This window comes from Colius striatus, chromosome 11 (assembly GCF_028858725.1).
Source record: "Colius striatus isolate bColStr4 chromosome 11, bColStr4.1.hap1, whole genome shotgun sequence".
Classification (NCBI taxonomy): Eukaryota; Metazoa; Chordata; class Aves; order Coliiformes; family Coliidae; genus Colius; species Colius striatus.
In genome coordinates, this window is record NC_084769.1 from 26,304,312 (window position 1) to 26,321,916 (window position 17,605).

The following is a 17,605-nucleotide window of genomic DNA, read 5'->3' on the forward strand; positions in this document are numbered from 1 at the left end:
GGCGGTCACCAGAAGAAACGATTTTCAGGTTAAGAGCAGTGGTCACAGCTGCAGACAGACAGGTATGAAATCATGAGAGACAGGACAACTGCTCACCAACACTTGCACAAGTGTGGCAGACAAGCCTCACAAGCATTTTTCTGGTTTTCAATTCATCACAGAGAAAGAGAAATTTTCACAGATGAGAGTAACAGAAGTAAGTTTAGCAGCTGTTTCTAGGGAGCTCTTCTCAAATAGAACCAGGAAAAGCAGGAAGCTGTTTGGGAAGTCAATGGCTTCCCGAAGAGGTACATACATGTCAGCGTCTTGAAAGTACATTAAAAAAGACATTCAAAAGTATGGAGAGCTTCAAAAGTGAGAGACGTGAAGAATTTGGAGAGTGAAAAATAACTAACTTTTGCAGTACCACAGAAATATTGTAACAAAATTTGCAGCACTTAAAATAAAAACATGAAAGTCAAAGAGGTTACAAGCCTGGCTGAAAGTAAGTAAAGAGATGTTAATGAACCACAACAAAATAAAATCAAGGTGAGGAAAATTTATTTAGCCATGCTATACTTGAAGAACTGCCTGAACAAACTCTAGGATCTAACTTGGGGACACAGGTCTGGGGCAGGGAGAGCAGATCCACAAGTCATCATATCGAAAACAATAGTTGCTAAACATATTTTTGCCCTGAAATAAGATATGGAGGGAGAGGAAGATCAATGACTGAATCAATAGGAGGACAAGAAGGACTTCCTTCAATACACTAGCAGAAAAGATACAGAATAGAAAGGCAAATAGCTAAAGTAAGAAAAGCAATTTTTAATATTCTTCACAGAAAGTCTTATCTTCTGCCAGCTCATATTGCTATAAAGGATAAACCATACATTTACACAATTAATTACCCTTTTTATGAAGAAAAAGATGAACACTGTGAGTAATATATGTCATAAAGATAATAGCAGTAAAGCAATTAAGTCACTAGCGGTCACAACCTTTACAGCATTTCTAAGCACTCTGCCCTGCATCTCAGCATCACTCAAACAAAACAACAAAGAGCATTAGATTATTTCTTGACACTCATTAAGGCAGAGTTAGCTAACTTTGATAAGACATTTCACAATCTTTTCTGTTTTATCTCCACATTTGCTGAATAATGAGACTCTAATGGCTGTCAGACAAAATACCTACTTTCTTACCAGTTGTGCAGTCTACTGAGAAATAAGGCTGAAAAACCCATAGGGCTCTGATCTAGAAAAATTCCACTGCAAACCTACATGCAAATTAGACAGCACAGTATATCTATTAACCCTTTGACTACCTTTAGTTTTTGTAAAATCTTTTTTTTCTTGTAATTCAGGCCTGTCTGAAATAGCTAGCTTTTATATAATGAAAGATTGTTACATGAAATACATCTGTTTGACACACTCTAAAGAAAACCAATTTTGTTTCTATACAAAGATGAGCAACAAATGGAAGCTATAAATATAAAGCTTTTCATCTCAAACACAAATGCGCACTTAAATAAGCTACAACATATTTTCTTGAGATACTGAAGCTACATCAGAAAATGTCTAGATGGCTCTGCAATATTGAGTGAATTCTATAGCTAGACTGATTATTTGATTAACTGCATCACTACTCTCCAACAGGCTAAACCAGAGTATTTTCATTTCAGAAGTATTGGGGTTTTTTTGCTACAGTACAACAGTGATGTTGATACTTTATTTCTTCGCTATTTTATTTCTGGTTTGGCATACCAAAGACTCCAGGGAATTTTGATACACAGGAACCTATTTTTTTATTCAGAGAGCAAAATGGTTTACAACTGATCAGACTAACGATGAGAATTAGAAAATATTCAGAAGTACACACAGTTCTGCAACTGTAAAGTCTTGCTCTGCAAAATCTATTTCTGTAGCTACTTGTACACCTTCCTGAACAGAAAGTGCCTAAGATGACGCCACTATATTACCCATAACTTCAATTCCTTGTATAGTCGGGGATTCTTGGGGAACTGGTTTTAGTGGGTTGGCTAGGTGCATTTTATCCGTGCAAAATCAAGATGTACAAGAAGAAGGGTTGACTCTGCACTGTTAGCCGAAATGCAGAATGTACAGACTATGGAGCAAACAAACTAATTGCTAACACTTGAAGCAACTTGTGTCTTGTCTCCATTTTACCTGCTTGTATTAAATTCTGCTTTTATACAAAATGCAGATTACATCAGGCTTCTCTTTTCCTCATTTGAAGAGAGATTAATATATTTTTTTACCTCCCTTTTACAGTTTTTAGACTGAAGAGGGCTAACAAGTAGCTATGGTAAATGCAACATGTTAGTTCGTTCTGGAGAAAACCAGCTCACCTACAAACACAAAGCAATGTCCTAGTGTACATTACTGATAGCAAGTTTCTCAGTGACACATTGCACCCCTGTTATAGTAAGTTCTTTCACTATAGTTTCACAAACTTTCACTAGAAGTTTGTTCATAAAGCTCATCAAGATAAGTAACACTATGCTCCCATCAGTTGAAAACAAGGTGAGATATAAGCAGGGGACACATACCACATGCCTAGTGAAGGTAGATGTTAATTTGACCATCCATAAATTGAGATGATCCAACAGCTTAGTCTTCCTAGGTCCTTTTAACAGCTTAGTCTTCCTAGGTCCTTTTACTGTATGTCTAGGCAAATTTACTTTAAATCTACATTAACCTTTCATCTTTTCTGAGCTATGCCAGTCTGTACTGGCTGGAATGAAAAAAGTGTTATGAGTTGGAAAACATACAGGGACAAAGTCTGAAATATAGAATAAATTCTGTTATTAAAAAATATGACTCTCATCTGGATAAATATTTTTTCTGGTTAAACTTATCTCTTTCTGACACTAGACATCTATTATTTTGTAAATATTTTATAATCCCATTACAGACTTTGCTACATTTATTTTAGGATGTCCTGGAATAGAAACTTTCTATAGTACTGCATTGTCCTTTTAACATTCTAATAATGTAGGAATGCTTAGAAAAATAACATTCAAAGATTACAGCAAACATACTTTGTTCTGCCCAGACATCCTTCACTACTGCTTAAAAATGTCTTAGTTCATCTCCTCAGCTATAGAAATAACATTGCCTCCTCCATCTATGTATCTGAAATATATTAGTAGAAATACATTTCATTTGCCATTTGTGAAAAAAAAAAAAGTCTACCCACAGCTACTAAAGTGCTTTGGATATCAATAAAAAAGTTATGAGTGTCTAAATAAATTAAGAAGGAAGAATCAACAATCTGCATGCAAGTACATTCTCATGGGTCTGTGTCTGAGCTACTTAGTACTCACCCAGGCAGAACTGCCATTGAAGTTAACTATGAAACACTCACCTTCATTTAGTTAAGACATCTATAATTGTGCATTCTCACTGATTTCTATTGCAGGTTTGCCTGAGGACTGTGAGCAATTAGTCATGTCCTCAAGATTTGACCAATAAATTACATTTCAAACATAATTTGTCTAACAAAAACCAAAATATTTTCACCCTCCTTGAAAAGAAGCAATAAGGAAATAATATGGAACCTATTGTTTGTATGCATAATTTTTAGGCAATAGGAAATGCAGCATATCTCTCATACCAAGTCAATAATGTAGCAACCGTAGAATTAAGTGCCTCACTACCCTAATGGTGAAGAACTTCTTCCTTGTATCTAATCTAAATATACTCTTTCAATTTAAGGCCATTACTCTTGTCCTATCACCACATGCCCTTGTAAAAAGGATAGAAAATTGTGATTGAGATACGTGACATTGATATCTCAGTCTCAACTCTCTTTTTGCCAGCTACTTCTTTTTAGTCCCAATTTCTCCCCTTCTCTATTTCCTAACTTGAAGACTCAACAACTCTTGTATGTTGTAAAAACATTGATGAGCAAAAAACAATGTAATACACAATAGTTCTGACAATGCCACCTCTCTGGTACTATGTTCTGTACGGAAATATACATACATACGTTTGTTAGTAATTTTTTTACTTTTTGTATTCATCTTATTATCATCCCATTATCATCATTATCCTATAAAAAAAAATCTTTGGATATTCAATAGACGTGTCATTAGCAGACCAAATACTAAAAACAGATGTCTGATTTAATAATAGAAAAAGGCTACTGAAAGATTCAATGTATATTAATGGGTTCTTGAACTGACGACATACACCTAGCTAAAAAAAAAACCCCAGGTGCTGAGAGCATCCCTAGCTCTACTCTCACTGTTCAGCAACATTAGAAGAGTCGTTCTTTCTCAGACCAATGCCTATCTTGACCTCTCCCCAAACTAAGAAAAGCTTCGTATAATTTTAAGGATGCAAATTAAAAAAAAAAAAACATAATGAGACTTCAGTTTTTAGAACTGGAATAGGTGAAAGTAATAATGGTATAGGGTTCTAATGATAAAGGACACATGAATGCTCAGGACCAGAGCAGAGCACTCAAAAATGAGTATTAGAATTTATTTTTTATCTACTGCTTAAATTACTGCAAGAGAGAAAGATTACTGTTTCTTCAAAACAAAATCCTGCTTGCATGTATTTCTGATTGATAGAATAAATGAAAAAAGAAAGACTGACCTTTTTCAATTTGATCAGGAATTGTAACAGCTCATCAATGTAATTGTGTCAGCTGCAGAGCTTATTTTTCAGTTAATGGCACCTAGAATCTGTTTTCAGTAGAGGTGCAGAATTTGATATGTGCTAGTTAGCATTATTATAGACAGACTGAACAAACACCTGAAGACTGCCAGGAGCTCCCAGGACTTTATCAATACCAAAATATGTAGAGTGACTGCTCTTCCCTTCAGGTTGTAGGACACACATGGAAAGGTAAGGGACTGAATATTTGCTTTTGAAAAGTATGAACAGTAATAGGGACAGAGAAGGAAGTGTTTAAAGATCCACTCTATGATAATGATTTCCTGTTAATAGATTTTGATTTGCTAACTATCCTTTGGCTAACCTCTCATCCTGATAGCATAAACCAAAGAGCAACTTCCTGAAACAGCTGTTGAAATAACACACCAGAAAATGCCCAGAGGCTATTTACAACTAAATCAAATACAGGTATTAAATGTGTCACTGACAGTGTATTTTACATATCGATACTGATAATATAATGTTCATGTAAATACATGCATGGTACTTGTAACAATATATCTGTGAGGAATTCATGAGAATGTATTAATTCTATTTTACATTATCAACCATAAAAGCACTGTGGTCAAGCAGGAGATTCTATACTGTGCCTGTTTCGGGGACAGAGTTTCAACAGGTGGCAATATAAAGTGATCTTCAGATAGCTGTGAAACACTGAATGGAGACCAAAACTTACCATCCCCAGAGCATTTAATGAAGAACTGCCCTTGAAATTACTCTCCTTGGTGTCTGAATCTGATTGAATTTACTACATATCGACCATAAACTAATGCCTTTATCCTAACAGAATTATGCCTATGCTTAGCAGGCACTATCTGAATACACATAAACACAGATGCATGATTATTTTATGGCATAGAACTTGAGCTGAATTCTTACATAAGCAGAAATGTGAAGAACTGATGAGGCTCATCCATCATTTTTGTTGGAGATCAGACATAGCAACAAGCATCTTTGAGGTGCATAAGACAGAACCTATAAATGTCTCACCAACATTGGGGGCCTGCAAGCCAAACACATCCTTGTGTTCCTCTCCTAGAGCCTTTCTCTCCCCCTACTGCACCCTCAAAATTCAACTTTGTCTCAATATGTTTTGAGATCTACAGGACTTGAGTACATTACAAAGAATTAAATCATTGAAGAATAAATGCTCTAGAGACATCTTAAACTTGAAGGTAATTATAATGATATCTGTATGACAAACAGCATAGAATTCTCCAGAGCAGATATACCACAGTTTAGCTGTGGAGACTGCATGTCTCTGTCTTCTAGCTATTTCAAGATTATCTAAGAAAAATCTCCACATTATTGGAGCTATGTAAACAAGCCAGTCATTTAAAATTAGTGGAAAACAAGGTGATAAATTGAAATAAATGTTAGGATGGAAAGGAATTTTTTTAAAGATAATTGGTTTCATTTTTAGGATTACTACAAGTTCAGAGATGCATATGGAAAAGTTTAGAATTCAAGTACTTTCAGATAGATTTTAAAAATAAGCTATGAAAGCAACATGACTAAGGGAGTGTCCTGATGGTGGACTTGTGAAATATGAACCGAGCCCTCCCTTGGGACACTGCACCTCATTGGTAGTTGACGAATAAACAGCACTGGTAATTGGGACACTGGAGAAATCCAACCCATCATAATCTTCCTGAGGAAATGTGATTCAACATGTTGCACTCTGCTTTAAAAATAAAAGGAAAATACACTTAGTTTTGTTGTCAAAGCCAACAGAAAACCCTTAATGAACTAAAACCCACTGACAAGACCTCAAGGTCAATGTTTCTAGGTGTGATAAAGCTTGGAGTTGCCAGTCCTGTGTAATGGGCCAACTAATTACCACATGTCTATATGACATCAAGTAGCATTTATTAGGTCTATCAATATGTCTAGTCTGTTTTCAAAATGTGAGCTAGTCAGACACTGTACTGCCCTCCAGCATGACAACATTCCCCAAAACAACCTCCAGCTGCTTTTAGTTATACAGCTGTAATGACTGGAATAATTCTAGGATCAAGAAGCTGGTAAACAACTTTCCAGTCACATCCCCTTCCTGCTGTCCCTGCCATACACAGCAGATCAACATAGGAGTATTCATATACTGAAATATCACCAGAATGATCCTGTGAACTGCTTGTTGAGCTGCCCTGAGACACAGCTACAGAAAAAAACAGTAGTAAGAGGTGTCAGGATTTGAAACAGGGTTTAGCATTTGGCCTGGTTAGGTCCATAATGTTGCCTATCCTGTACCAGCTGAACAAAAAGGAGTTTTTATAGAGCATCCAAAGATGCTCTATGAATGGTAGGGGTTGGAAGGGACCTCTAGATCCCCTGTAAAGCAGGTGCAACTAGATCAGATCTATACCTACTAAGTCCCAAGTAAGCAGAGTCTTCTGTTCTTATGTGAATGAGGACTGAACTCAAAATGCCTACACATATCATTTCACAAACAGCTCTCACTGGCACAAAGGAAATAGAGCATACACTGAATGGATCAAAGATAGGAAAAAAAATCTTAGTGGTTTTGACTCTTTTGAGTAGTTTAACACAGTTGCCTTTACTTTCTGATTTGTGTAGCAAAAAAAAAAAATACAAAGGTGATACCATATCATCTGTCAGCTTAATTTTGAACTATTTATTTTGATTTGGAAGTATGATCAAAGAATTTCTCTTTGCTTATTAAGTAAACAGTGACATTTCAATCCAGTTATTATCATATGCATTCTTAAAGCACTCATCTCTGTATCTAAGTATGGGATGAAGCTGGAACACAAGTTCCACTTAAATGTAAGAAAAAGCTATTTCACTGTGAGGGTGACGGAGCAGTGGCACAGGCTGCCCAGAGGGGTTGTGGAGTCTTCAAGACCCGCCTGGACATGTTCCTATGCAACCTGATCTAGGTGAACCTGCTTCTGCAGGGAGGGTTGGACTAGATGATCTCTAAGGGTCCCTTCCAACCCCTATCATTCTATGATCTAGACTATGCTAACCTGGGATCATAGGCACCATCTTCTATTGCATTCTCAGAGCTATATTTAAAACAATTCGAAATATTCTAAACTGTGTTATGTACTGGTTGCTATCCCCGCCAATGCCATTTATACAATGCCAAATACATATGTATACTTCTGTGTGAAACTATCCTTAAAATCCTGAGCTTCTATGGGGAGAGAACAGGATCTTTGCCTCTGTATTGGGTTTGCTTGGAAGTTGCAGGGCTACAACAGAGGCTTCTGTGAAAAGCTGCCAGAAGCTTCCCCTATATCCAAAGGAGACAATGCCAGCTGGCTCCAAGATGGACCCACTGCTAGTCAAGGCTGAGCCCGTCAGTGATGGTGGTAATGCCTCTGGGAGAACATATTTAAAAGAAAGGGACAATATTGCTGTGCAACACCCAATTGCAGCAGGAAAAGCAGTGCGAATGTGAGAGAAATAACCCTCCAGACACCAAGGTCAGTGAAGGAGGAGGAGGTGGTGGCCTAGGTGCAAGAGCAGAGGTTCCCCTGCTGATGCAGCCTGTGATGCAGACCATGGTGAGGCAGGCCCTGCTTCTGCAGCCATGGAGGCCACAGTGGAAGAGGAATCTACCTGCAGCTCGGGGAAGACCCCACGCCAGAGAGGGTGGATGCCTGAATGAGGCTGTGACTCCATGGGAAACCCATGCTGGAGCAAGTTCTTGGCAGGACCTGTGGCTCCATGGAGAAAGGTGCTCATGCCGGAGTAGATTTGCTGTCAGGAATTGCGGCCCTGTGGAAGAGAACCTACACTGGAGCAGCTTGTGAAGAACTGCAGCCCATGGTGGGACTCATACTGAAAAACTTCATGGAGGACCGTCTCTCATGATAGGCACTTCAAATCAGAGCAGAAGAAGAGTGTAAGGGTATCTCCTGAGGAGAAAGGAGCATCAAAGAGAACGTGTAATGAGCTGACCACAACCCCCATTCCCTGTCCCCCGTGCCACTGCAGGCTAAGGAGCCAGAGAAAATCAGGAGTAAAGTTAAGTTTAGGAAGAAGGGAGAGTGGGGAGAAGATACTTTAAGATCTAGTTTTATTTCTTATTATCCTGATTTGATTAGTTATAAATTAATTTTCCCCAAGTTAAACCTGTTTTGCCCATGACGGTAATAGAAGAAAAATCTCTCTCTGGTCTTATCTCGACCGATGCGTCTTTCGGTATATTTTCTCCAGCTGAGGAGGAGGAGTGATAGAGAAGCTTTGGTGGGCATCTGGCATCAAGACAGGGTCAAACCACCACAGCTTGATATCAAAATGCATCTGCCAATGCTGTTATCACTACTGTTCTGTAACCATAGACTCATCGAATGGTAGGGGTTGGAAGGGACCTTTAGAGATCATATAGTCCACCCCCCTGCAGAAGCAGGTTCACCTAGATCAGGTTGCAAGGAACATGTCCAAGGAAGGAGGTCTTCAAGAATCATGTTTCAAAGCAGTCACAAAAAAGCTTGTAGTGTCACTACAGTGATATTCTAACACATGAACTTGTTCTATAGCTATTACTAGACCAGAGTGATACCTTTCTGTGTGGCTGAGGCCACTTTTGTCTGCAGAAGGACATGTTCTACTGGAAACTTCCAAAAATACGTTAAAAATTATCAGCTGTCACACTTCTCAAGTTGAAATGAAGAGCTGTAGACAAACCACTGCATCATAAGTCTTGAAAAATAAGAACTGGATTAATTTGGTTTTGGCCTTTGATAGATTCATCATATAAGCTGAGCTAACAGTGAAATTATTTTTCCTGTTACTATTATAATAGTGACTTCTGACAAATGAGTGCTTTGGATCTCATGCTATATCTGACCCACCAAAGACACAAAGGTTCTGTAGCAAACTTGACATTTTAATTCAATATATAGCAACTGTTCAGTCTGGAAAGCTTCAGATCATTCATCATTATGTCACTCAAAATGACAGCACATCAAAAAGGCTGCTCGTTGTGCACATTGTGCCCTTTTATTAGTAAACCTACAAAAGAGTAGTAAATTCAGTACATCAGTTTACCATGATACTCTCTACCAATTCTGCACTAATACGAGGGGAAGTAGAGAAGATAACAAACAAACAGAAGAACATGAAACTGTCTTCTCTGTTTAGCCACTTCATTCTCCTCCTCTGTACTCAAGAGAAGAACCCCAGGAATGATTTATTTCTGATGAACTTTTCTCAGAAACATCAATTCTCTAAAGTTCAATGGTTAAACAACAGCTCCACAAGCAGTGGAATTAAACTCCCTTCCTTGATTCCACTTAGCCCCTATCATATATCCTTCTAATGCAATTTTTTCAGACCTACACCACACATACACACTCTCAAATCCTGAAGGCAAATGTAGAGCCTGGCCAGTCAGCAGGCCAAGAAAAACAGAGCTCCCAGAATAAAACTCCTAGTACTAGAAATCTTTGAAGGAAAACTAAATTATACCTATATAGTTAATATAAAGTTGTGACCCATTTCTCAGAGAATGAAAGCTGTGATAAAATATTCAGAAAAAGTGGTATCAATTTGCCTGAAGGCAAAGAAAATCTTGCCACTGATTCCCAGAAGCAACACAGTGATTGCTCTATCTGCAATAAGCATTACGTTAAGAAGCTAAACATATGTTAAAGAACTGATCAACAATAGCCTCTGTAAGAGAAAGCGTAGCTGAACAAAATTATGGTTTGGTTTCAAGTCCATAGTCTGGTAAATACCCCTATTTCCAAACCATTCTCCACCTCTGCAACCAGTATCCCCTGTGTATACTGAGAATTTTCCAGTCCAGGTTCAAGTTTCTGTCCTTTCAAACATCCCATTTGCAATCTCTTGTAGAGCAGTAACATGCTCTGAGGAGCCTCTCTACAGAGTATATCTCACTAATTCTCCTAATGGGAAGAAAGCACCAATGAATCACCACTGTGATTTATTTGTAACAAACATTTGCAGTGGTATAATCCAACAGACACAGATGGCAATCTGTCTAATTTGTGTGAAGTAATTAATAGCATAAAATAATGCACTGTCAAAATAGGGTAATACCAAAATATCGAGAGCGTATTTCCCTTGCCATTGGCTAGACTGTTTTATCAAAAATTGAATGGAAAGGTGTGAATGACTGTAGGCACATAGCACAGAGAAGAAAATTAAGTCTGAGATAGACCTCAGTCTAGCAAAAAAAACATGAGACAGATCCAGACTTAAAGAAGAGATGATGGAGTCTGTAGAAGATGCTAAGGCTTTTACTATTTGGCCCTGAGCCTTTGGCATAGGCAGCAGAGGGCATTATACAATAATATTATCACAGAATGCATTCTTATCATTTAAAATTTCAGAAGATTTAATATTTTGTCTTACTTAAGCAGTTGTCTGAGTTCTTACAGTGTACAGCAGTAAGCTATTTTAACCAAAGCTATTTTCAATATTTCAGAGAGTAAAGTATCAAATATTTTAAATCTCTTTCCATTCAAAACTCCACATTTTATTTAGTTCAATAGCAGTCCATTACTGGCAATGTTTCCCTGAAGATACTACTCTCTCTCAAACTTAAAATGTGATTTAGTACTCCTTGTCATTGTTAAGGACATAGATTCAGCATGATGAACAGTCACTAGTTTGGATTTTTTTTCCCTTTTTTTTGGTTCTTTTTTTTTGGCGGGGGCGGGGGATGGAGCATCTGAGTCAAGCTCATCTCCAGTGAAGAGGATCATAAATGGCTACCAAGGCAGAATCATATTTAACAGCTGCAGTCTATTAGATCAACACTTAGGTTGCCCACAGTAGGTGCTTTCTACTGGATAACGGGTACAGTACTTCACATTGTCAGTGAGTTCAGGAAATTCTCCTGTTTCATTCAGTAACAGAACATTGACAGAGCAGAAACAGACTCAAGCAACTCCACTGCAATTAGTGTTACTGATCTTCATCAGATTACTAATACAGGGGGGAAAAAAAAAAGAGATAAAAGAAGTGATGTTGAAGCACTAAGGAGCTGTGGAAGTCAGGAAATATCCATGCCATGAGGCTTCACCAATACCAATATGTATGTTGCAGACTTGCCCCTCCACCCACATCCATCCATTATTATTGTTGCATGCAGAATATTGATTCTTTGTAAAAGTAAAGTTCAACCTTTAGAAAAAAGAAAAAAATATCATTTGGGGACACCAGATGTTTCACAGATGAGAAAAAGGCACTTTGATAATATCAAAACCAATTAATTCTGTACAAGAAAGCATAGTAAATAATTTAGAAAACACAAGTCATGGATCACTGTCATGCAACCAGATTCTCATACAAATACCAAAAAGAAGAAAATAAGGAACATATAGAACAAAAATTTTTCATTGACCTGATTTGTCAGAGATGTTGGCTGAGACTGACGTGGTGCAGCAGCTTGTGTTAGCCTTTGCGCAGTCCTTGGAAGAACCAACTTTGGGTTTATTTTTCGTTGCCTCTAGTGCTTTGACCTTCTTGGCATGTTTACTTCCTTTGTAGTGGGCCTCGGCCTGGCTCTACAAAGGAGAACAAATCAGGCTCACTTTTTTTCTGTACTTCTATATAACACAATGGATGACAAGGCAGAAAAGTGACACTTTCAATAGTAGGCACCGTATTACTCCACCTAGAAAATTTTAGTAGCTTTATAGTAACAGTTTTCCTAGATCTAAGTTCTTATATATTCAAATGACAGGGTTTTAATGAATGGCACATGTTTCCACCAACTCCTAAAAAGAGGCTTTGAGATTAGAGAAAGCTCTGCCATTTCAAATTTAATTTTTTACTTCCATAGTGCTCAAGCACTATACAAATGTAAAGACATCCAATTGAGAAAGATGCTATTCAGTTTTCATATAGTGCTCCCTAGTCTTTATTGCTTATAGTTAGAAAGATAATACCATGCTGTAACATGATTAAAAAAACATTGTTCCTTCTGTTTGATCTAGTACAAAAGTCAAAGTATTTTCAACATTACAATAACAGCAATTGAAGTAGGCATTAATGGCACTAGGACTTCATTATCAGATCAAGCAAGAAGTGTTAAAATAAACACATACTATACCTATAAAATTTAGTAGACAAGTAAAATAGATTTTTTTTTTCCAATAAAGTGTGTATGTGTATATGTATATATGTGTGTATATATATATAAAACGCATATCCTTCTTGGTCTGCCCAAACAGAACAGTAAAAATATGTACTGAGATATAACATTTACTTCACCTTTGTCTTAACACTAACTAGGTTAGTGACTTTGAGGACCCATTCTTGGTTCCTGACTCTAGATAACTAGCTGCTTTGACAATCAGGCCACTTTGTTAGGTGCAAAACTAAAGAACTACATGCTTAATGGAAACTCTAAAGCTTGGAAATTTCAGCTAATGAATTTAAATGTTTTTCTTGTCTTAATAAGAAATGAAATTACCAAAAATGGGCAAACATCACAATTTTACACAAAACATGGTCAATTTTAATAATGTTATACTGTTCAGTAATAACTTTGCGCTCTTAGAATTTCCAAATATAACTTAAAAAAAATATTTCAGATATGCTACTAGGTGCCTCTATTGAAGGTTACATATTAACTAAAAAAGTTAATATTGTATTTCAAAGTGAAACACTTAGAGAAAGCATGCTTCATGTAACCAGATGACCACACCCTGGCACCTAGTGTATAGAAACACCAGAGCAAGCGAATTTTCACTATGTTCATGCAGAAACACATTCTTGTTCTTCAACTGAATAGGACTAGTTTATTTAGTTTACTGTGTTAAATTAAGTGAGCCACAAAGCAAGCCAGGTAATTTTTATAAAAAGCAGCTATACCATCTAAGAAGTTTGAATTCCATAAAGAGTGCTGCCATAATGAGGAAAATTGTTTTAAGATCAGCAGAGATAGGCGTTACAATACGGTCACCTTGGGACAGCATGTAATGTTTTATCATATGGCAGAGTGTAAGTGAAGAGTAAAAAAAGCTAGACCAGACAAGGGAAGAGATAGTGTGCTAGAGTCCTCAACAAAAAATACATGGCACCATTAAAACTGATGGAGAACTGTCACTACAATAGAGGACTGAAATTCGTATACACTGAAGCTTCTTCAGTGATTGTATACTCTATGAAACACAATGATTTCCACTTCGAAAGAACAACATATGTGACATGTCATGGCTGTATCTTTTCTTTTATGGGAGGTTTCAGTAAACAAGCATCAAGTAAGAAAGGCTGCTAAATTAAGTTTTACTTTGAATTCCTTTGAAATTTAGGGTTATTTTTAAAAGAAAAATAATAGAAACAGTAGCGTATTCATCAATTGCTATGAAACTATCTCTTGATTTTAGAACCTTTGAAATATTAACATGTGTACAAACACAATGTAAGGTTTATAAACAAACAACTAATAGGCTAAAACACTACCACTACGTGCACTACTTAAAGGGACACTTGTCAACTTCTGAGCTGGACCTCTTCAATTGCCAAAGTGCGTAGAGGGACACATCTGTTTGCATCCTGTTATGTCAAGGTGCCTTACACAGGCACAGGAGTCTCATCCTGTCTCTCTCCACTCATGCTGGCTTTTGTCCATTTCTTGTAAGCTTTGCTGTTGCAACATGATGCAATAGAAGGAGTGTTCACAAAATTAAATAAACTAGTCACACATTACAATGTACAAAAAGTGATGCTAAAAATTAAGGTGTACATATAATCTTTCCATTTCAGTACTTTAAATATTAGCAAGTACAACATTTTCCACTCAAACATTATCAAGTTAATGATGTCCCTTTAAATATTTGAACTCTATGCTCTGCACATGTGTGCTGTTGATAGGATCATATGCTGCCTGAGGCCAAAGCTATAATATGAGACATAAGTGCACTCAAGAGAAAGATTTAGTAAGTCAATTTCTTGATAATAAGCCCTTCTGCTGATATTTGCAATAATAAGGCCTGCAATATCAGTAATAACCTACTACAGTCTTTGATTCCCTTCATTCAGTCCTCATATAGTATACATGAGACCTGTTGAAACAAACAAGCCCAGGCAGAATTAAAATAAAGATTTCCATAAACAGAAGAAAAATCTCATGGGGATGTGGTAAATGTACTCACTTTCAATTTAAGTTTTGTAATTATCATACTCTCTTTATTATCAAATCCATAGTTGTATGTTGTAAGTCCAAAAGCTTTTGCTATGACTATCTGAAGTAGGGCTTCTGAAAACATTAGCCATTTCCAAAACTGTTTGAATAAGTCTGTATTCATTTCAGGAAAAAAAAAATGTGCAGCTTTAAACTCAGAGTAGCAAGGAATGGAAGTTCTACCTTTTGTAAATGTTTCAAGTGCTCTACTTTGTCAGTTAAGTGCATACCACTTATTTCTACACCAAAATTGTTTAGTTTCAACTTTCGGCAGCTGGATTTTGTTTAATCTTCATTTTTTAGGCTCTTTCAACTTGCATCTCTTCTGTGAGTAGAAACACAGATACTCTTTTCCAACGTGAAGTTAGACGGCATTCCTTGAGGTACTGAAGCAATGTTTTATAGCCACATAAGCACTATTTTCTAACTCTTTCAGATATATATGAAGTTCAGAGTTTTCTTATTATCCACTGTGGGATAAATAATTTTATTCAGTTTCCTTCTAGTAACTGAAATTCAATATCAGTGCAGAACTGTGTTCTGTGTAACTGTGCTACAACAAACACTGGAGTTTTTTTAAGTCTCAGTGAGCAAAAGAAAAAAGACAGCTGTGGGAATCTGAAATTTGAACACAAGTTTTGCATTACTGGCATCTAATTATTCTGATTATTAATGTCCTGATCATTACTAACTTTAGAAAATATTTGCATAAGTACCACATTAAAAGCAAATATACTTGCTCCAAGTCTCATTTAAAACTTGCTTCTGACATAAATACAGCAATACCGTATGAGCTTTTTTATGAGCTTTTTTAACACCATTGAAATACTAAACATATCTTTGAAATATGCCATGACACACAATTTTCACTGCTAGTTAAGACAAGAAGCCCAGCATTATTTTCATTTTCTCTCATAATCCAAAGGAAGTTCTGCAGACACAGATTTAAAAGCCACATGCATAAAACACATTAAACTCCCATAAAACAGAAAATGAAAGTAAGACTAAACATCTTAGAAATGCAATATTTTAAATGGATACTGAACATACTTTTTGATCATTATTAACATTAACTAAACTAAGTAAAACTAATTCATGTAAATTTAATATAATCAAAATAATATTTGAGAAAGTAAAAAATTGGGAAAAGCCAAATAAAGATATGTAACCTTATCAAATCTCTCTGTACTCATGTACATATATGATGTTATTTAATTGCATATTAATTTATTCTAGTATATAGAGCTGCATTCAGTATATTGGCTGCATCTAGAGATTAATCAATTCCACAGTAATTTATCTGTGCCACAATTCAATATTGTTAGAATATTTAATTTTGTATTTTAAAAATATTTCCACTTATTTCTAAAACTGATCATGGTCTACTAGCTTGATATATACACATTGTGACATCTTAAAATGGGATCATCCTACTTCTCAGATAGTATAGAAAGTCATCAAGTCTGTCTAGTAAGATTTAATGAACAGAAAAGTCTTTATGCTATGATAAATGTGATATTACATATCAGGATGCAAACTCCCGCTTTTGTACTGACAGGTTAAATTCTACAAAGTTATGTATTTGCCTGGCATTCCTTTTTGACTGTCAGGATGCGTATTTTAAGACATTAAACATATGATTAGATCTTTAGATCTTAGTGAAAATGCATTTTGAATTCAGTTGCAAATAATCAAGAACATCATTTCACCTCTCATTTTTCAAATGTCTACACCTTAAAATGGTGGCAGGGACACTCTTCTGATTAAGCAATATAAATTTTTTTCCAATAAAATTTTCTATGCTGCAAGAATTAATGACTTGGTTGTGAGAAAGGACAGGCTTTTCCTGTCTTAAAGATAACATTTCACTGACACATAAATGATCCAAATGTTATACTGTATTTAAAACCTAAAGTTAATTGCTCCTGTCAACTCTAAATTATTATGTTTGAAACTTAAGAGTATGTTAAATTGTAAGACTACATTCACTATGTTAGCCTCATTTACGAGATTGCATCAATTAAAATATCAACAATGCAAATCATCTTCTACAAGTAAACATGCTTTCTGAAATAAATGTGAATATCATTAGCATAATTAGTATCATTACCTTAAAATAACCTCAGTAGCTTTACTTTGCATAAAATTAAATATGTATATATAGAAAGACAGATAACCAGGAAACATACAGATCATACAGATTCATTTATAGTGGTATTATCTTTCAGAAAACTTTGCAATTCAGGTTAGACTGCAGTACAAAAGATTACAGAATGTTATCCGTGTCAGGAGCAATGACTGACAGTATATTTGAAATTAGCACTGTTCATTTTGACAGTTCACAAGTGACTGAGCTTTAGAATCTATTTGCTGTGTGAATGCCTAATTAACTGAATTTATTACTACAAAAAGAGACAAAATATTAACCTTCTGACAATCTAAAGGTTTGATTAGGTTCAGTATGAACCATTAGTGGTTCAGTATGTATGTGTGTGAGACCAAGAGTTTTTTGAGATTTATTCAGATCAGCTGAAATAGGCCTTCAGTAGATCTTGATGGAAATAAGACTATTGGACTACCAACACTTAAGCTGAATACTTGAATTTGCTACCACATTATCCAGTCTCAAAATTAACACATAGATTTAAAGATATGTAGAGTAGCATGACATTAGGAAGGAGAAATACAGAAATAAAGGGAGATTCTGAAGTAGCCATGGAGGAAGTCCAGGTTCACACCTTAATACCAAGCGGGTGCGATAACTAAACATTAACTGAACACAGTG

At 36.1% G+C, this 17,605-nt stretch overlaps 1 protein-coding gene across 11 annotated transcripts in view; it reads right to left on the reverse strand.

The window, feature by feature from the left end:
• Positions 1-17,605, reverse strand: part of ZNF385B (zinc finger protein 385B) — a 171,940-nt gene that overhangs the window by 11,943 nt on the left and 142,392 nt on the right. For all 11 annotated transcript variants that reach the window (XM_062005086.1, XM_062005084.1, XM_062005085.1 and 8 more), the window contains one exon: positions 12,034-12,196. In XM_062005086.1, coding sequence (XP_061861070.1) covers positions 12,034-12,196 — 163 coding nt within the window. The remainder of the gene's footprint in view (positions 1-12,033; positions 12,197-17,605) is intronic.